At 39.3% G+C, this 22,310-nt stretch overlaps 1 protein-coding gene across 1 annotated transcript in view; it reads right to left on the bottom strand.

Moving 5' to 3' along the window:
* Positions 1-13,479: 13,479 nt before the first annotated feature.
* Positions 13,480-22,310, bottom strand: part of LOC114649428 (PC3-like endoprotease variant B) — a 534,722-nt gene continuing 525,891 nt past the window's right edge. Inside the window, exon 14 of the mRNA XM_051924671.1 lies at positions 13,480-13,947. Coding sequence (XP_051780631.1) covers positions 13,687-13,947 — 261 coding nt within the window. The 3' untranslated portion in view covers positions 13,480-13,686. The remainder of the gene's footprint in view (positions 13,948-22,310) is intronic.

Here is a 22,310-nt window from a genome sequence, read left to right as displayed (position 1 = left end):
ATGTTGACTTTATTCTCATAGTTTATTTTGTCATAAAAGTAGAACGTAGTAAACATCATTTTAAAATCAATGTTTAATTTAATAGATTTTCTTAAACCCTGTCATAAGTAATGTAGCACATTAAATGCTTAGTGTTAAGTGTTCCCTGACCCATGTTACTTGGTACATGCTTCTTAAACTGACTTCCTCTCTTCGACTTTATTCTCAACACATACTTTTTTTTTCACCGTGTCCATATCTTTTTTTCTTCTCTGTGGCCCTAATATGCTTCCATACCTGAGAGAGTAACCACAGAGCACACTGCCTTTTTTTCTTATGCATTGTGCCTTCATGACCACACAGTAATATCTGAAAAATTCCGAAGCGATGTTTGCACTTTTTAATGCTTTTTGTATCTCACACCATCATACACCATTATCGTAAGAGCATCCCTTATCTACGATGGAGCGTTTGATCAGAAGAAAATATGAAGCTGGTTTTAAATTAAAAGTTGTTGAAGTGGTGAAAGAAATTGGTAACTGCGCTGCTCGAACAAAATTCGATGTGTCTGAGAAAATGGTGCGAGATTGGAGGAAGCAAGAAGATGTAAAAAAATAAATAAATAAATAAATAAGTGTCATATTTTTGAACGGGTGTATACGCGAGTATATACAGTACTCACATTCTCACAAATACAAAAAAAAGTTGGCTTTGTCAAACTTAAAGTAGAACTTATTGCATCAGGACTAGATTGCTCAAGCTGGCTGGACATTTTCAGCCATTTTGCCCTAAACAGGGCAAAAATCCCAAGAAATTTTATAATGATCTATCAATCCATCCATCCATTTTCTGACTCACTTAATCCAATGAGAGGGTAAGAGAAGCCAGATCATAACCTGTCAGCACAAGGCACAAATCAGGATCCATCCTCAATTGACACTAGTCCATTTTATGGCACAGTCATGTACAAACTCATACTAGGCCAATCTAGAGTCATCAATAAACCTAACTTAAAATCTGTTTATCGTCTCAAACATCAGTGACTTTTATTCCTAGTCTTGTGAAGCTTCTGTAGATCTTTATTGCAGCATTTTTTTTAAATCAAAGGCTTATTTTACCTTTCCAGAGCTTGTTACTTATCTCAGCTTCATGTTTTTCTGTTTCTTCTCACACCATGTGAAATGAAAATGACACCTCAGTGCCTGCTGTAAGAAATTCAGTAAGTATTTTGCTGTGCTCATAAAATTTAGTTAAAGAAACCACAGAACATTATGTGTCTTTGGTGAGCATGTTAAGAGCACTGTTTCTGCCTCAAAAAAAAGTGGCCAATACACTTGAATAAATGTACATATCATATTTAAGCTGTTGTAAAGGCTGATGTATACATCTGTGTCAATACAATACAATTTACTTTTTGTATAGCCCAAAATCACAGAAGAAGTGCTGCAATGGGCTTTAACAGGCCCTGCCTCTTGACAGCCCCTCCCAGCCTTGACTCTCTAAGAAGACAAGAAAAAACTCCCAAAAAAAACCCTTGTAGGGAAAAAAATGAAGAAACCTTGGGAAAGGCAGTTCAAAGAGAAACCCCTTTCCAGGTAGGTTGAGCATGCAGTAGGTGTCAAAAAGAAGGGGGTCAATACAATACAGTACAATACACAGAACAGAACAAATCCTCAATACAGTATAAAAATAAAAATTTTAGAAGTACAGAGTAGAACAGTAGATGATATCACATAATATGATATGGATTTGTTTAGAGTCCTGGAGACCTCATTCATCAAGCTGCCTCCCCCGTTTGGCAATTCCACAGCTGAAATAGCGCTAATCCGATGAAAGGACCCCTCTTTCCCACGATTCCTGCGATCCTCCATCAGGGATGACTTTACCTTAGCCAGGCAAAACAACTTGGCAGGTGGGCCGTGGCACCAAGTGCCACATTTGAGTACCAAGAAGAGAAACAGAATAGGTGAGGGTAAGTATCAAATTATAACTATCATGTTACTTATGTTTTAGTGCTAATGACTAACAACAGAGATGCAGTCTGTACAGTTAATCAGCAGCTCTAGTCAGGATATGCTAAACTGAAGCAGTGAGTCTTCAGCCGGGATTTAAAAGCTGAGACCGAAGGAGCACCTCTTATAGTAACAGGCAGACCATTCCACAGTTTAGGGGCCCTGTAACTAAAAGCTCGACCTCCCACCGTTATTTTATTAATTCTTGGAATCATAAGCAGACCGGCATCTTGAGATCTTAATGTGCGCTCAGGTTTGTAAGTCATGATAAGTTCAGACAAGTAGGCCAGACCTTGGCCATTTAATGCTTTATATGTTAAAAGGAGGACTTTGAAATCTGCCCTAAACTTAACCGGGAGCCAGTGTAAGGATTTAAGAACTGGAGTTATGTGTTCGTATTTTCTTGTTCTTGTAATAATTCTTGCAGCAGCATTTTGGATTAACTGGAGGCTGTATAAAGAACAGTTTGAACATCCAGTGAACACCACATTGCAGTAGTCAATCCTACTAGAAATAAATGCCAACACCATAGCTATTCCATAGTCTGCGTCGCCTACAGTGTATCTATGGCTTAGCCTGACATGCACCTCCTCAAAAATGTGACTACATATCACGTCAACGTTTACCCTACAGCTGTGATTGGCCAGTTTGTTAACTATGTATTTCCTGAAATACATATATGTTTTTCTACCGGTTTGGAATTCAGCAAATGTATGAAAACATGGAAAAATGTGAAGAAATATGTCTATCTGCAGAAGAAAATTTGTTGCAAGAGGAGTGATAGTCCTGGAGGGCAAAAACTGCCTGCATTTCTATGGATCATTTGCTTTTTTTGAGTGTTATAAACAATGCCAACTAATGTTCGAGCATGTGGCTATGGAGTGTGGTGGCACAACACAGAAGTATAACCTGCTTTGAACAGCGTAGCCTACTACTGTGGTGTAGGCTCAACACAGAAGTATAAATCAGCCTTTAAGTGTATTGCATTTGAAAGTCATTCACCATCTATTGGTAAACCATGACAAAGTCCCTGAATGCCAACGTTTAGTGAATTTTGCTAGACAGAAGCAAGAATAGGAGATGAAACAAGAATTTACTTCTAAAGAGCACATTAGCTGCAATTAAAACCAGCATAGCAAGCTGTCATGTGCGTGGGCATGCATGGGAAGCAGGTTAATGGCTAAAGTAATGGTAATTACTTGCCGAACCAGGGGTCAGTGCTGTGGACTAATCCCTTCTCTCTTCCTCCCTGTGCAGAATGAAAGACTGAGAGCAGCTCCACCACTGACATCACTTCCGTTTTCCGCCCTCCTGGACCCTCCCTTTCCCGTCACCACATAACCTAGAACCAGCCATGCTGGCCTCAGTGCTATTTTGCGCTGTCATTTGAAAAGACACATCCACAACTTGTTGTGTGTATTTTTTTGTTTATAATTCTTGTAATTATACGGGGTCACCAAGGTGGTGGCCCAACACTTTTAACATTGTTCTGTCTCCACTTAACAAAGCAATGTGCCCCCACTGCTCCAGGAGAATACTAGTCTATCCATAAAGGTTTCCCTTGAACTGGTGTTCTGGTCCATGCAAGGAAACTCATACAGATCAAACTGTTTACCTTGCAGGTTGTGCTTAAAATGAACTGAAGGCATAAATCTGAGTACATGGAGCTTTTGCAATGTAAGGGGAATGGTGTATGGAAGCACTACAAACAACTTCATGTTATTTCTCAGCATTTAAACTTAGTAGTATCTATTCCATTTTACTTTAAATACAGGGAGAACCTGCTATAAAATGCCAATATGTTTCTTTCACCCATAAGTGAAAGTAAAAGCCGTAGATAAGCAATGCAATTTTTCCTGGTAATGCAACGTTTTGATAGAATAAAGCACATGTCAATTAAAAAAAAAACAAAAAATGTAAAAAAGACAGGTAATTGAACAATAATCTAGTGTGGTGAAATAAGCCAGGAGAAAAGCTCAAAAAGAGTTGAGGAATGTCCCTGTATATTGTCTGACGGACAAAGATGAAAAATGTGGTCAAAAATAATCAAAATTTGACCACAGAAGACAAAGTACATTCGTTTTGAAGACTTTTTATATACAATCAAACAAAATGGTGGAAGGAAGTGACATGACGGAAATGACGTCATCGGGATTGGCCGGAAGTGATATCATTGGAAATGGATGGAAGTGACATCATTATGGAAGAGCCAGAAGTGAAGTCATCGAGAATGTCTGGAAGTGACGTCACTATGCTGGAATCGAACGTTATGTCACAGAAGTTGCTTGTGGTGATGTTGCAGCTATTTTGTGAACCCAGAAGCAAGGTAGATGAATTCTTATTTTTCTTCTTTATTTCTGCCAGCAAAGAAGAAAGAGACATCAGTGCACATAACCAACCCCCTACCTCGCGAAGTAACACTCACCTTAGGACTTGATGGCTGCTTCCTAATCGTGTGTGACACTAGGTATTTGTAAGTGCAACACATTTCTTCTATGGGGCACCAGAGGAAACAAATAAAACTTTAAAACGTACTGAAAGCGTATGTTCACGGTAACGAAAATAATTTGGAAACATTATTTTTTATTCCAGACTATTTTCCTAATGAACGGACAAGAGGATGAAACAGCAATCATAAAAGAACTAGCTAGAAAATGGAAGAATGTTTACTCGTGTACTGTAGTTTGTGTTTGTATCTCAGTTCACAGTGATTGCCATGTAAAAAACATTCAGCTGCTGTGCACATCAGAAGAACTGCAGTAGAATATCATGAAGTAAAGTATGTCCCTAGCTGTTTAACTTCAATTTCAAGTTAAATGATTTAAAAATGCACATATTAATGATATGAAATGAAATGAAATGAAATAAAGGAATGGTCATATTGTAAAACACTGTAACATGTACATCTTTGGGGTGTAAGAGACAAACTAGAGAACCCTAGTAAATCCCCACAAAAGAACTGCAGAAAATGTACATTTCACATAGACATTAACGCTGAGCAGTACAATGCTGCAGCTAACAAGATCAATAATTAAACACACTCAAGTGAAAGCTGTCTGTCCTTCTGACAGAAAAATGTCTTCCAAAATCTGTGACTGATGATGGCTGGCAATACAAATGCCAGCTACACATGATAAAGTGGAGTTGTCCACAGAAGTATCTATGTTTTCCAGCAGTGGTACTGTTTCAGTCAATCTCCCTCATTGTGGCGGACATTTGACCTTGGTAGACATTATATTATTTATTTATTTTTTAACACATGCATCACCAGTCGTACATTGTTCTGAGCCTTGTAGAAGTTTCTGCTGAACATTTTAGCTTCTCTGTTTTTCTGATTTTATCTATTTCTCTTTTGTCTTCAATCTATTACAGTTCCTCATTTGTATGTTCTTTCTCATCAACAAGACTGTTTCATCATCTTAATATTCATACATATTATATGCATCCCAAAACACGAGGCTGAGTCTCAGTACTTTAGCAAAACCAGTTTTATTCAGCTTGAAACAGGAACAACAGGGTTATTTATTGTAGCAGGATCTATCACTCTCCTGTACACAGACACAGTAAACCGGCAGGGTCGGGGTCAAGTCAGTGGCCACGTTATACTGTTCCCTGCATTTATAATGTCCCTTGCATCACCCATCGGCAACAGGCGCATATAGCGTGATCTCGATCGGCTCGTAGTTGTTTCCGTGGCACTGCGAACCTGTGGTTGCATCAGCAACGGATAAGCAGTCCTACGCAGGCACGGCAGTCACGCTTCAGCATGCCGTCCTGTTGGCGGGTCCTAAAAGAGTTCAGAAACCTCACAATATCAATGGCACAGAAAGAGAGCATCACTGTGTAAAAGATTACAAAGAACTAAAATATTACATAATATACAAATACAAAATAACAGTGAATTTCTATTAAAGTATTTTTGCAACCACACCATTCATAAAATGAGTAACAACAAACCCTGTCACAAGTAGTGTACACATGCCATTTATGGAAAAGTGAATGAAGTGAAGTGAACACACTGACTTCTTCAAAAATGTTGAAGTCTTAACAAAAATACATGGCATCTTTTACATTTCCAATATGTCTGCAATATGAAGGTATGAATAAACACATTCTCATCTGATACGGGGTGGGGGGGATTGCTCAAAAACGTTGTTATACAACATACAGTTAATCCATTTTATTCACCATCAAAACACTCTTCTTGAGATGCAATACATTTCTTGCAGCGCTTTTCCATTCAATAGAGACATCTGTTGCCGTGTCCAGAACCTCCTGCAATTTTTTCCTGGATTTCTTCCACAGTAGCAAATCGTCTTCCCTTTAGTCTCAATTTTAATTTCTTGAACAAAAATAAGTTACAGGGAGTAAGATCTAGTGAATACAGTGGGTGTGAAACAACAACTGCATTGCCTTTCCTTAAAGACTCTTTGACTGAAGATGCAGTGTGTACAGGTGAGCTGTCATGGTGCAAAATGCAGGTCTGCAAGCTCCACTGCTCCAGATGTTTTTTCCTGATGCCTTCCTGGAGACACCTCAGTAGTTCAATGTAATGTTCATTAACAGTCAGTTCACAAGGAACAAACTATTAACAAATCTGTTAATGTGAAAACATGCAATCATCATTGCCTTGATGTTTGATATGATGTAATATACTTTTTTTGGCATGGAGAAAAAAAATTGTCAAAGTCACCTGTGGGATTGTAGAGTAAATGTCAAAAATAAGCATCCTATCAAATCAGCACATTGCCATTTGTTAGACTGATTAAAAAGACCAGAGGTATGTGATACCTAGCGGCACAGTCGATAACTACACCCCATGCTTTTGACTGATTCCTGGAATATCCATAAGAGGATATGTTTAATAAGTTCTAAGCATTATGTTTTAACTTTCTTCTGGTGCCCCACTAGACCACCCTTTTTCACATTATAAATAATGCTTCACTTAATAACACAGGATTCTGCGTCAAGCAAAAGAAAGTATGTCACGGCTGCAAAAAATAATTTTTGGCTTCAAAAATGCCAAACTTACCCTTTAGCAACAGTTGACAAAGTCAATTTTCTTAGCTTGAGAAGACAAAGTCTTTCAACACTGTGGCTGGAGGCTTTGAGGTTCACAATATTTTAATTGGAGATGAAGTGAATCAGCAGGACTTTGTCATCTACTGAAAAAAAATGTTTTTGACGGGTATTGTCAATAGGTAACTGGAACAGCACCAAACTATTGTGGAAGTTGCACAACCTGGACTTATGCAGTTCTTTCAATTTCTTTCTATTATATTTGTGTATTTTACTGCACAGTACTGTATAACCCTATCTGCATTGTTCTTTTTAATCATTAATATTCCAAGCTCACAGATTTAAATTGTTTCCAGAAAACAAACTGTTTTCTTAAATTTGTTCTACTACAAGGCATTCATGTCCCTTTTTGAGGTTAGCAAGGGAGAAAAGTTTGTGATAAAATACATTTTTACAAATAATGAGCATATATGTGAAATACAGTCTAGCACAGCATCTTATATACATCATGTATATCTATATGTTTTAGCTGCTTCATATGTGCACACATGGGAGCTTTGTTGCTCAATTAATGTTTTAAGACATCCATTCATCCATCCAGTAATCCATCTATCGTTGAACCTGATTGTTCAACATGAGGACAAAGAGAGCTAAATAAGCCATTATGAAGCTGAAAAACATGAATAAATTATGTCTAAATGGACTAGGTGTTACAGTCCCTGACGATTCAGCACAGCATTTGCCTTGAGTGGGGTTGGAGATGTCTTCTTTATTGGAATTACATTGATGACCATTTAGTGTTCCTTACAATAATATGGCACATCATCATTTGTATAACCTGGCCTCATAGAATGTTTTGGCCTTTACCACAAGACACCCTTAGCCAAGGCAGGCCCGCCACAGGCTGATCAGACCTGGGTGCGTGGTGCAAGGCTACTAAGTGTAATTTGGTGGCCCATACTGTCTCTTTCTTCAGCCATAGCCAGTGACTGCTTCTTTTGGTGACAGTGGCAAGTTCCTTAATTGCCTTCTGCTGGACCTGACCTCTGATGCCCAGTTCCTTCAGCAGACTTGAAATGGACCAGGCTACAAAGCTCTTACAGCCCACCTCCTCTCAGACTGGCATACCGCAGTTTTTCACTTTCATATGCCTCGTTGATGGCATCCTCCCAAGAGACTGTCATCTCAGTAATGAAGACACTAGGGCAGGAGTTAGACCAGAGGACCAAATCTATGCACAGATTGGTGAGTGCGATTTCAGATGGGAAGACCAGTCTCTGATTTTGATTGACACGCAGTTCCCAGTCCCTGGCTATAATCAGTGGGCATGAGTTGTGAGATGTGGGCTTGGTCCGCTGTTCCTCCCCTTCCCCGATGAAGGATGTTTATTGTGGGAAGGTAGTCTAGGCATTAGGGGGATGGCATTTATTGACACTCTCTTGCCCTCTAGTGCTGAGGCTAAGCACCTCAGTATTTGGTTATGACGCTACGTGTATCTTCCTTGAATTAAGCTGTTATTATAATCCACAAGGATGTGTTTGAGGGTTGCCAGGGCCACACAATGATGACAGGCTGGATCCTCTCCACACCAAAGATGTAGGTTTGTTTGGCAAAGGCAGCAAATCATATGTCGCTCTGACAATGAAACGTAGCCCGTTGGTTTCCATTGTCCACAGCTACCTCAATGTGATTTTATAGTGCTCTATACCATACCACCTAATCCTGAGGCCTTGCTGAGCTTGGGAGACTGCTCTGGTACATCTGGCTGCCTCCTCCTGGCAGCACACCTCCTCCACCACCAGATGTTGGCGTTCATTTGGTGTATCCTCTTGCCTTGTGGTTGTTGTTGGTCCCATGTCAGATCCCCCATTGCCATGTTGGACTTGCCTCATAATGACCTGGTGTTTGAGGACAGCCTTTGGCTCTGCCACTGCTGTTGACGATGCATCCCATTTCCTCCCTTTCACTAAGATTGGCGCAGTGTTTCTTATGAAGAGGTTGTGGGACTCTTTGTGTGTTATATCCAGTCTTGCTTTGGTGCACTTATACTCCTCCACAAGGCTTGATATAGGCAGTGAGAGGGCCCTGTTCTCATACAGGCATATGCTGCTGAGGCATCTAAGCCACTTCCTCACTTGTGAGGTTACCAATCCCTCTAGTCATTTGGTGTGGGATAGTGTGATCTCGTAGATTGTAATTGGCCACATGAGAGGGGCAGCAAATCAAACTGGACGCATCACAGTTTCAATTTTCTAGGGAGAGCAGTATTGCTACTTTTCTTAAGGCCACTGATTGTATCCTGCCTGAGTTGTTCCACCTGTTTGTGACCTTTCAAGTCTGCGGTGTACCAACGTCCAAGACTTTTGATGGGCTTCTCCTGGATTTTTGGTATTGGTTCATTGTTTATGCAGAACCTCTCATTAGTGAGCTGGCCTTTGACAATGGAGATGATGCAAGATTTGATGGGTTTTATCTCTATTCGTGCCCATTTGATTTTTTTGGGAGTTTATCCAGCAGGCATTTGGTGCATTGTTTTGTTGTTGTAATAGTCATGATGTCATGCATGTACACCCTGACTGGAGGAAAACGTAGCCCATTTGTCAGATGCTCCTCTCCAACCAACCTCTATGATGCTTGAATCATGGACTCCATTGCCATGGTGAAGGCCAGGGGAGAGATGGTGCAACCCACCATTATACCAATCACAAGCTGCTGCCAGTCAGTGGTACTGTCCTGAGTTGTGATGAAGAACTGGATGTTCTGGAAGTAGGCTTTCACCAACTTTATTATGCCCTCTGGGACATGGAAGAAGCTGAATGCTGCTCACAGAATCTCATGCAGAACTGACCCAAAGGCACTAACAAGATCTAGAAAAAACCACATACAAATCTTCCTTTACCTTTTTTGTCTGTCTGCACCTAGTGCCAAATGATTTTAGCATGTTCCAAACATCCCGAAAAGCCACCTATCTCTGTCTTCTGCAATGAGGTGTTGACAAAGTTAGTTAGTGAGAATCTTTGAGCCATGAGACTGAACATCTTTCCTTCCACATTCAGGAGACTGATCTAGTGGAACTGGTTGAGGGCTAAGGAGTTTTTCTCCTAGGGAATCAGGATCTGTTCTGCACTTTGCCATGCCTTTGGTATAATTCGCTTTTTCCATACCACCTTCATTAGCTTCCATAGGTATTTCAGGACACCGGGGGTATTCTTATAAATCCTATATGGAATGCCATTGTGCCCAGGGGCTGATGCTGATCTATCCTGCTTTATTGTGCTCCCAGCTTCGCTCCATTTAGTGGGCCTTGTGTTCAGCTGGTGCTCTGGTGGTTGTATCGGTGGCATGTTGTTTGGAATGATTATTGGCACATGCCTCTAATTGCCAGAAAAGATCTTCCTCAGGTGCTTCTCAAGTTCCTGTACAGGTACTTTAAGGGTCCTGGGTTTCTACTTGACAAAGAGGCTTTTGAGAAATTTACATGGATCACTGTAGAAGGCAGTCCTGACTTACTATTTCTTCTTATATTACTTCCTCAAACTCTCCGCCTTTTTCAGTGTTGCAAGACGCTGCTTAATGTCACCCTGTAAAGCCTTAATGCCTTTTCTTTCCACTTCTGTGGCCTTCTTTCACTGTTTTTTCAGGATCCTTCTTTCTTTCACGAGTCTTTCAATATCTTATTATCTCCTGAATTTGAGCTGGGCTGATGGTTTCTTCTGTGCTTTTGAGTTCTTGCTTTTCACCCTGAATCTCTTTGCCCCATAGATGTAAATGATCCCTTCCATCTTCTCCAGTTTTTTTGATATCTACTTTCTGACATTCTAGCAAGGGGACAAGGTCTGTGTCGATGGTTGCCCACTCTTTTTTTCTGGCAGGATTTGGGAGGTAGGATCTGAAACTTTCTTCCATCCATCCTCTTTTCTATTGATGGCTGTGGCTGGATGGGCTCTGGGCTCATGACCATTGGCGGAAATTAACTTGGTTGAGCTTTGTCAGGGGTTCTGGTACCATGTGGGCTGTGGTCCTTATCCATCCACTGGGATTCACCCAAAATATTTGCCCTACCTCTGAGGAACTAGTGGTCAATCCGAGACCCCTTGCTAAACTCTCTCAGGCATCTCTTGCTGCCCTGATGGATCTTAAGACCCCTCTCTGATATAATCTTTTTTTTAATGGAATATCATTAAGAAGAAAGAACACACTGGTGAGCTCAGTAATCGCAAAGGGACACTGCTGATGACTGTAGAATCCTCACTATGCCAAAGAAAATACCTGTCTGCCAGATCAGAAACCATCTTCAGGAGGCAGATGTGCATGTGTCAGTGACTACTATCTGCTGAAGTCTTCATGAATAGAAATGCACAGGTCACACTGCAAAATGCAAACCACTACGTAGCCACAAAAACCTAATGGCCAAATTACTGTTTACGAAAAGTACTTAAAAGAGCCTGCAGAATTCTGGAAAAAAGTGTTGTGGACAGAAGAGACAAAGATGAACCTGTATCAGACTGATGGCAAGAGCAAAGAGTGGAGACAAAAAGGAACTGCCCAAGATCCAAATCATACCACCTCAAACATGGTGGTGGTGTTGTTATGGCTTGGAGATGCATGGCTGCCACAGGCAGTGGCACATTTATATTTATTTATGATGAAACTGCTGATGGCAGTTGCACAGTGAATTCTGGGGTAACATGACATACTGCTAAGGCAACACAGAAGATTTTCAAAGCTAAAAAATAGAAAATCCTTTAATGGTCAAGCCAGTCGTCCAATTTAAATCCAATTAAGAATTTCTTCCATATGGTGAAGAGAACATTTAAAGGGACAAGCCCCTGAAACAAGCAGGAGCTGAAGATGGCTGCATTAGAGGCTAGATAGAGCATCACCAGAGAAGATACTCTGCACCTGGTGATGTCTATCAATAAAAGACTTTAAGCAGGCATTGCATGCAAGGGATATGCAACAAATTACTAAATATGATGGCTTTAACATACCTGCCATGGTGGTGTCCCAAAACATTGTGGTTCCCTGAAATGGAGGAACCTTGTAGAAAAAGAGCCATTTCTACATGGTGTGACTGAAATGTACACAAATAGCCTTAAATTAAAGTCTTCAATGTGCACTCTAATCACATCTGAAATGTCTGATTTTTAATTTTAAACTGTGGAGCAGAGGGGTAAATCAAGGGAAAATGTGTCTGTCTCAATATTATGGATGGCACTCTACTTGGCATCCCATCTGACCCTGAGTAAACTGCTAACTCCACCTGTGCTATTAAGAACTGTAACTTATTCTAATCTTGTAAGTTGCTTTGGGTTAAGACAACTGCCAAAATATGTAATTCTTTTATTAATTTTTATTAATTATATATTGCATACAAAGTTGTCCAAAAACTGCATCTTTATACTGTATATAATACGCTACCGTGGCTGTCCATTTGTCTGTCCAGGACTTTAAATCACCTATAGCTTGCAAACCGTTTGACCTATTGACCTGAAATTTGGCACACATACACTATGTGACGTCTACTATCTGCTTTTGGGGTGAAGATTGACATCCAAGGTTATTCCTCTTTTTATTTTTATTTTATCTTATTGTAGAATCAACTCTTGGCAGTGACCAGCACCCCTACTACCTTCGCCGTCATTTACCCTACCTCTTAATATCTTAAATCATTCTTGAGGCACATTAAAGACTTAAGTGCCAGCTTTAGTGAAAAATTAAACAAAACATACTAAGTAATTGCAACACAAACACTGACTTAAGCAGTTTTAATGCGAAAAGATGCAGACGAAAGAAGAGAAGAAGCAGGTTGCTAGGTTGGAGAAAAGAAGAGCTGCTCAGGAAGCAGCAAGCACTTCAACCTCTGAGCAAACGAATGCTAAACGTACAGAGAAAGAGTATGAAAACTAGGAATGCTCAAGTCAAGGGTATTCACTGCACGTTATCATGCGGTGCACCATTACTGGTAATTTATAATTTGTGAAATCATTAAAATGTTATTAAAGTTTAATTTCTGTCATCCAAAAACTTCCTAAGCTCTGCTACCTTTATATACTTAAAGAATTGAACTCCTTACCATCAATCCATTTTCTGAACTCACTTTTCCATTAAAGGAAATTGGAAGATATGCAGCTTATGCCAGCAGCACAGAGGTTAGCATAAACCCCCAATAGGATGGCAGCCCCAAACACGGCACAGTCACTTCAGTACTCTGTTACACCGTGATACCTAGACACTGGCTGAACCAAGAAATGAATACAGAAAATAGGAGTTACGAGCCAGAAGGTATAGCCAGTGCACGCCAATAACATACCCAATGAAACAGGGTTCACAGACATGCGACTGCAATAAGATATTTGTTAGATATTGCTTTTAAAGTATGATTTATTTTGCTTTAAATTTCAGACACATTATAATTAGAATCAACTTATCTGTTTACATTGTATCAAAAAATAAACAAAAGCAGTATCTCTTCAGAGAAATAAACTCATTCCTAAATACTTATAATGTGCACATAAATTCTAAGAAGTACAAATCATTTATAGTTTAAGTAATAAAACAAAATTATTGTATTAAACAACCACTTTTGTGTTAAGTACCTTGCTGCCCTTTACAGAGTAAGTGCATACAGCTAGTCGGTAATTGGTCCCAAAAAGCTGTGCTCAGTAAAGCAAAGCTAAACATTTCCTCTCTGCTTCAGTTCACTTTCTTTCTCATTTTGCACCAGATTGCTGTAAGCTTTGCTGATTTCACTGATCATGTGCATCTTCTTCAGGCTGCTGGTGATAACAGCGATCAGCTCTTGTCTGCTAACAGGTTCACGCTGCGTTTCAGTTCCCAGATTTCTCTTTACGTCAAAGAAGATTTTGGCGCTGCCTACCACAGCAGGAAGAAGAGGCTCTTTTCTCAAGTATCTCTCCAATGCATTGCCAATTTGCTGCAGCAAGAAGCAAATAAAGACACACAGCAAAATTGTTGGTATTTGAACATCTTTCTTTACAGCCTAAGTGCCTTTCACATTGCAGTACTGCAAAATACACATAGAATTCTCATATTACACAAAAGAATGATGTTAAATTCCATGAGATATTGGCATACAGCTACCCTTGGCCTACTTAAGTCAAAAAGCACTCTGGACTAAACAATTTAATATGTGGCAACAGAAAATATGTTAACAGAGTATATGTGATTAAACATATGGAATGCACAGAACTTACACTACTCGTTTCTTTGCCATGTCCCCCATGTACAACTTGGCTTTGTCTTGTCCCTTCCGCTCTTTTACAAGTAGAAAATATAAGTCTCAGAGTGAAAGCAGATGAAAGTGCAGAAGAGGTGCAGAAATTACGTTGTGGGTGGAGTGAAGCAGTCAACCATTTAACAGAGTCATTGAGCTTTCAAGACCAGAACTCCATGATTCTGTTTTGTTTTGCCATTTTTAGAAGATAGACAATGAACAAAGTGCTTTTTTATTTGGATCCACCCAACTTCTCTCACTATCAGCACCACTGGGGGAGTAGAAAGTGTTAGGGCAGCATCAAAGCAAGAGCCAGCTTTGGATCGACATGCCAGTCCATTGCATAGCACTCTGATGCACAAACCTACGATCAATTAGCGAAAGACAATTATAAAGTCACCAATTAACCTAATTAAAGTAACACATTTTTGGAATGTGAAACAACACCCAGAGTACACAGACTGGTTGTGCTGGATTTCATGTCTGTTTTCCTGGAGATGCAGGGCCATAGTTCCAACCATTACACAATTATCCTCTCTTTATTAATCAAAAGCAAGTTTCAAAATTGAACAAAATGTCTAGAAATTAAATATGTGTTGGTTTAGCTTTGTCTAATAACTTGTTTTTATCATTTTAAACATTAAAAACTGCAGAAAGTTACTCTTTTAATAAATTACAGCCATTTCATAAGGGAAGAGTTGAACTGCATGGCATGTGTGACTTGTAGGGGGCATAGCAGAGCTCCAAACCCCAGTCACAACTACACCACCAGTCACAGGTACAAAACAAAGTGATTTTTATTTGCAACAAATACCTTCACAGGTTCCTTCTCCCAGCACACAATGCAAATCAAGATCATTTTTTTTCTCACTATTTCAACTCCCCACAGGCAAGCTGTGTCCAAAACTTCCCAACTCCAACTCCCAATACCAGATGAGGTATGTACTTTAGTGTTGGACATTGGAGTATGTCCAGTGTCACAGCATTGCAACGTGAAAGCATTTCCAGGTGATGCAGAAGCTCCACAAAAAAGGGAGGTATACTCCTTGCAGAACATCCTAGTGGCACCCAGGGACCTCAAAAGGGCTGCCCTGCTAAAGCTTGAGTGCCATGCAACCCTGCAGGTGTTTAAACTGGGGTCATGTTTGAGGAGCATCGCCACCTATCTTCCCCCAGTCCACCCATTATTTCTTCAGCCTGTCTGGGAAAGGGAATTGATATCATCCCAGCTTCAGTGTGCTTCCATCCACACAGTTTATCCATCATGGCCTGGCAGTTGGGTATGGTATCGCTCTCTACCCCAGTACATCTGCTACAACATTCATATATGCCAACCTCAGGTACGTGAATTTGAGCTTCTGATCACTCATTCAAAGCACTTAACAAATAACAAGTTTTAAAATATCCATCCTAATAAAAGGACACGTGTCTGTGTATCTATGTTTCCATCTGGGGCTATGTTTCTGTTATATGTCATTTGATATGTGATTCATAAAAGCAGTGCTAATGTTTGTGATGCATCATCTGTTGAAATGAAAAATGCAATGCAATTTTACTACATGCATTAAAAACTTCATTACAATGGATGGTACACTGCAAATGCTGAATATGCTAAGGTCTATGTTGATTACTTAGGTTTCAACCCATATGAGACAGGTAGCAGAACTAGTAGGAAAAGACAAGATAAACTATTTCCATGTGGCTAAATAAAAGGCTGTGTTGAAAGTTTCATAATAGTTTATATTTCATTTCACTAATATTTTTTAATACATTGCTTAAGCAATGTTCATCCAAATGTTGTTTTCCATAATCAACAGGAATATACTTTTATTCATTAACTAAGAACACAAAGAGTGACAAGAATCCTTGGGATGATGAGATCTGACTTGAAATGCTGAGGGTGTTTTGGCTAAAGTGCCTTCTTCGGCAGACTGGGATAATGGTTCCCATTTTTTTTAAAAAGGGGATAATAGGGTTTGTTCGAAATACTGTGAGATGTCAATTCTTAGCCTCTTTCAAAAGCCTGTGATAGGGTACTGGAGTGAAGATTCTCCCCAATAGCTGAAACTCAGATTTAGAGAAAAAATACAGATTTTGTCTAGGCTGTGGAACATGAATTAAAATCTTTGTCTTTACAGAGATACTTGAGGGGTCATGAAAATTGGATAATCAAGTCCACTTTCGTTTTGTGAATCTCAGCAATACAGAAATGAAAGATTTTTGTGATTATGCATGTAAATGTATATGTTAAGACATCTTAGAGCTGAACAGAAATGTAGACTAATGTGAAAAGAATGCACATAATGGAGTTAAAACAGCAAATCTATATTATAGATTTTCATATACTTGTAGTAGAAAAAAGTGAGTGTGAAGAATTGAACAATTGATGCTAATCAATCAATTAATTATTGGTTTTTGCCTTTGTCAATGGTAATAATTAATGAAGTGCTTTGATAAGGCACCACTTTATTTTCATTAGCTTCCACTGTAGATTGGGGTTCACGGCCATTAGAATTACACCATATCAGGAAATCATATCAGGCTATTCTCATTTTAAGAAACAGAATAATAATGATTTTGGTTTTGTCTGTTTTGGGAGATGGAGGTCTGAGGCGGAACTCGGTTAACAGTGGTTTTATTTTACCTGTTTTTTACTTTCATCCCAAGGTATCCTATATTTACTGATCCCGAGGGAATTTAATTAAAGTAAATGCAAGTATATACAAGCATCACTACCAGAAAAAGAGCTCAGAAAGAAACCGAAAAGACAGCTAAAGCTTCATCTAAGTCTAAACAGGCCTCAAGTTGAAGTTCAAGGTACGGCCTGCCAGAGACTGACCTGGAACAGACAAGCGAAAGAATAGATCTCCGGGTACTCGACACTGCAGTATCAGCTCCAGCCATGAGTGAAAGTGAGAGCAAAACAGCAAGTAAGTCAGGCCAGGAGAGCTCATCGATTCCAGAAGGTTTTAATTGGAACTGAGTATGGCCTTACTATCCCTGGTGTCAACTACCCCCCACGAGTCAGCAGCACCAACTCCAACCAGGCTTGCTACTCCACCAACGGAGCACAGAGAAGACTGAAATGATCAGTCAAAGTTGAAGGTAACGATCACCGCAATGATTACCGCAATAACTACTGTTCTCAGGGGGGACATAAATGATATAAGGAAAGATATAAAGGATGTAACCAAGACAAATAAGAAGCTGTTTCAGGATATAAAAGACAGGAGAAATGTTTAAGTAATCACTTTGAGGCAACCTTTAAAAGCATGCTAGAAAAAATTGGGGGAAAAATACCGGAAAATGAGAATAAGTTTGAGGATAAATTTAGAGCACTTGGTGTTCAGCTTGAAGACTTTAAGTAAACATTCATGACTCTCATTGAAACAGTTGAACAACTGGCATCTACCGCTGATGAAAAAGCTATGGCTGCAAATTCCAAGTGCAAAGTGCTTGGAGACAAACTAGCTGCACTAAAAGATGGCTACAGAAGGAATAATCAAAGGTTTCCCTGAAAACAGTAAAAGTCCAAACCCAGTGAAATTCATAGCTGAACTATTCTGCAAAATAATTGGAGAGGGCTTTAAATCAGACACCGAAATATCAGCTGCTAACCGCATACGTGGATCGAATGCCTCAAAACCTAAAAGCCTTATTGTACATTTTAAAAAATTACATTCTAAATTAAATTTAATGTCACTTCTCAGATTGAAACAAGAGATTATATTTGAAAATAACCTCATTCATATTTTTTCTGATTTCTCACCTTTAACAGCTGCTAAATGTGACAAATTTTACAGTATTAAACAGCGCTCACGCAAAGCTGAAATCAGATATAGCCTCTTGTATCCTAAATTGAGAGTGAATATTCAAGGTAAGTTCTATATTTTTAGTTCTCCAGATGAAGCCGAAAATACCTAGGGGTAAACATCACAAGTAAACATAAAGCACTTTTTCAACAAAATGTTGCTGAGTGCATGGAAAAACCTAAACAAGATGTGCATAGATGGTATACCCTCCATCTCACTTTAACAGGGAGAATTAACACTATCAAGATGAATATCCTTCCTAAGCTTCTTTTTATATTTCAAAGCTTCCCCATATACATTAACAAATATTTTATTAAAGAAATTAGATTCCATCATAGCCTCATTTATTTGGAATTCAAAACATCCACATATCCAAAGGGAGACCCTACAATGACCTAAAGCAGAAGGGTGGCATGGCTCTTCATAACTTTCAGTTTTTTTACTGGGTAGTAAATATAAAAGCTATAAACACCAGGGCATTGACACAAATAGATAAACACACACAGGCTTGGTCTGCAATAGAAACAAAATCCTGCAGTACTTCTTTATATTCCTTGCTTTGACCCAGGTAAATACAAGTTATAGTCAGAATAACTCAGAATAAGGAACCAAGGTAGGAAGCACATCAAGAAAGAGAAGCTTTTATCTGTGGCACTTCTACACGATAACCACCTTCTCCACCCTCTCAAACTTACACAGTTTTTAATGTTTGGAAAATGTACGGGATTAAATCATTAAGTGAATTGTACATAAGATAATGTCTTTGTATCCTACGAACAATTATACTCCAAATTTAGCTTCCTATCAACACAATTCTTCCACTATTTCCAAATTAGAAACTTTGCTAAACAAAATCTGTCCAATTTTCCTCACCTCCCACCTATTTCTATTCCAGAAGAATTATTGATCAGTCTTGATGACTCAGACAGCATTTCTATAATATATAAAACATTTTAAAAGCCCTTCCTTTCAAAGATCCTAGAGTACAGTGGAAAAAAGATCTCTTACTCAACATTTTAGAAAAGGAGTGGAAGACAGCCATGCACATAATACACTCTAAAAAAATAACAGAATAATGTTATTTAATGATGAAGAAAAGGATTGCAGAATTAAAATAACTGCCTATATACAGTTAGGTCCATAAATATTTGGACAGAGACAACTTTTTTCTAATTTTGGTTCTGTACATTACCACAATGAATTTTAAATGAAACAACTCAGATGCATTTGAACAGTGGTGGCTCGCGTATAGGCACTGTGGAACTGCAGTACCCCCTATTTCCACTTGATATTATCGATAACATTTAATATATTGAGTCCTTTTTTCTTTAATTCTTTCTTTATACTTGTACAATATATAATCCTTAAGCATAATGTCAGTAGCCATTCCCCAGTTAATGAAAAAGATACAAAAATCTTTGTATGGAACTGTGCGCTTCACAGTTCCAGCGGTGTGGTGTTTGGCTGTTGTGCGCATGCGCATATAAGAAGCTGCACGCGAGGCTGCGAGGGAGAGAGAGCACTGTCGCGCCCACAGTGCTGACCCTAGCGTGCTGGTGGAAGGTAGAGTTTTTTTTTTTACTCCGCGTGTGTTATGCTTAAAAACCGTGTACCATATTCTTGAATGTGATAAAGTCTAGAATTAGATTATTATCCTGCTTCCAGCTATTCTATTTGATTCATTTTTTTTTCAGTTTCTGAATAAATTTTCTTTTTAAACATGTTTGTTTCCTTTTACACAATTTTAAAACAAAGGCTAAAAATTTTCTGGAGCAGCCCCCCCCCACTAATTTTAGCTACGAGCCACCACTGCAGTTGAAGTGCAGACTTTCAGCTTTAATTCAGTGGGGTGAACAAAATGATTGCATAAAAATGTGAGGCAACTAAAGCATTTTTTTAACACAATCCCTTCATTTCAGGGGCTCAAAAGTAATTGGACAAATTAAATAACTGGAAATAAAATGTTCATTTCTAATACTTGGTTGAAAACCCTTTGCTGGTAATGACAGCCTGAAGTCTTGAACTCATGGACATCACCAGATGCTGGGTTTCCTCCTTTTTAATGTTCTGCCAGGCCTTTACTGCAGCGGCTTTCAGTTGCTGTTTGTTTGTGGTCCTTTCTGTCCAATGTTTAGTCTTCAACAAGTGAAATGCATGCTCAATTGGGTTAAGATCAGGTGACTGACTTGGCCATTCAAGAATTTTCCACTTCTTTGCTTTAATAAACTCCTGGGTTGCTTTGGCTGTATGTTTTGGGTCATCGTCCATCTTTATCATGAAACGCCGCCCAAACAATTTGACTGCATTTAGCTGGATTTGAGCAGACAGTATGTCTCTGAACACCTTAGAATTCATTCGGCTGCTTCTGTCCTGTGTCACATCATCAATAAACACTAGTGTCCCAGTGCCACTGGCAGCCGTGCACACCCAAGCCATCACACTGCCTCCACCGTGTTTTACAGATGATGTGGTATGCTTTGGATAATGAGCTGTTCCACGCCTTCTCCATACTTTTTTCTTGCCATCATTCTGGTAGAGGTTGATCTTGGTTTCATCTGTCCAAAGAATGTTTTTCCAGAACTGTGCTGGCTTTTTAAGATGTTCTTTAGCAAAGTCCAAACTAGCCTTTCTATTCTTGTGGCTTATGAGTGGCTTGCACCTTGCAGTGCACCCTCTGTATTTACTTTCATGCAGTCTTCTCTTTATGGTAGACTTGGAAATCGATACGCCTACCCCCTGGAGAGTGTTGTTCACTTGGCTGGCTGTTGTGAAGGGGTTTCTCTTCACCATGGAAATGATTCTGCGATCATCCACCACTGTTGTCTTCCATGGACGTCCAGGTCTTTTTGCGTTGCTAAGTTCGCCAGTGCTTGCTTTCTTTCTCAGGATGTACCAAACTGTAGATTTTGCCACTTGTAATATTGTAGCAATTTTTCGGATGGATTTTTTCTGTTTGTGCAGCTTAAGGATGGCTTCTTTCACCTGCATGGAGAGCTCCTTTGACCGCATGTTGTCTGTTCACAGCAAAATCTTCCACATGCAAGCATCACACCTCAAATCAACTCCAGGCCTTTTATCTGCTTAATTGATGACATAATGACAGACTTGTCCACACCTGCCCATGAAATAGCCTTTGAGTTAATTGTCCAATTAGTTTTGAGCCCCTGAAATGAAGGGATTGTGTTAAAAAAATGCTTTAGTTGCCTCACATTTTTATGCAATCGTTTTGTTCACCCCACTGAATTAAAGCTGAAAGTCTGCACTTCAACTGCATCTGGGTTGTTTCATTTAAAATTCATTGTAGTAATGTAAAGAACCAAAATTAGAAAAAAGTTGTCTCTGTCCAAATATTTATGGACCTAACTGTATTGATATAAAAGACTTGATGTCAGGTAGGCAGGGTAGACACACACATAACGCAGAAGAGATATCCTTGGCTCATTTAAAGGGTTTTTTGATTTTACAAGCTTTTCACTTTGGGATTTTTAGCTTGATATCATAGTTACCTTGCCCTTGTTTGTATTCACAATTATGGGCGAGAAAGGGCTAAACTGCTAGGCTACAGCATAAGGCTTTTGTCTCCAAATGAGTGAAAAAGTTGTAAAAGCTCACACAGTTATTAACTAGTGAAACAATAATCCAGCATGTGAAAGCAGTTCCTTAGCTGGCAGTTTACTTACCTTTTAGAGTACTAATTTATTTTGGCACAAATAAACAGTTATATGATGGCAAATCTTTACAAATGATGTCCAGCGTTGTGTAGAATTGGTTGTCATTACTACGAGTTTGATTGATGAGCTTTGCTTTGGTGGAGTGAACTTTTTACCTTTGCTTATTATGTACGTATAATTTCATCGGGATTCTCTCCTGATCTTGAACAACAAATTATCAAATTCAGACCTTTTTATCTGCCTAGAGGGTTCACAGTGGTATTTTGTACTGCTGTTTATATCCCCCACTATGCTGACACTACAAGGGTGCTGGACAAACTGTATGATTTTATCGATCAGTAGGAAACATTACATCACAATGCTACTTACATGGTGACTTTAACAAAGCCCATCTGTAGAAGGTTTTGCTGAAATATCGCCAGCATGAAAACTTTCCAAAGCAAAGCCGTAACACACATGCCTACAAAGCCCACCCCGATGGGCCTTCAGCAAATCACATCACTCCTTGATCCTGCGGCTGCCTGCCTAAAGGCAGAGGCTGAAAAGTGAGCAGCCTGTGACTCAATCATTTTAGTGTTGG

The sequence above is a fragment of the Erpetoichthys calabaricus genome, chromosome 3, assembly GCF_900747795.2.
Source record: "Erpetoichthys calabaricus chromosome 3, fErpCal1.3, whole genome shotgun sequence".
In the NCBI taxonomy this organism is placed as follows: domain Eukaryota; kingdom Metazoa; phylum Chordata; class Cladistia; order Polypteriformes; family Polypteridae; genus Erpetoichthys; species Erpetoichthys calabaricus.
The sequence above is the reverse complement of the archived record's forward strand: the minus strand, read 5'-3'. Positions and strand labels throughout refer to the sequence as shown.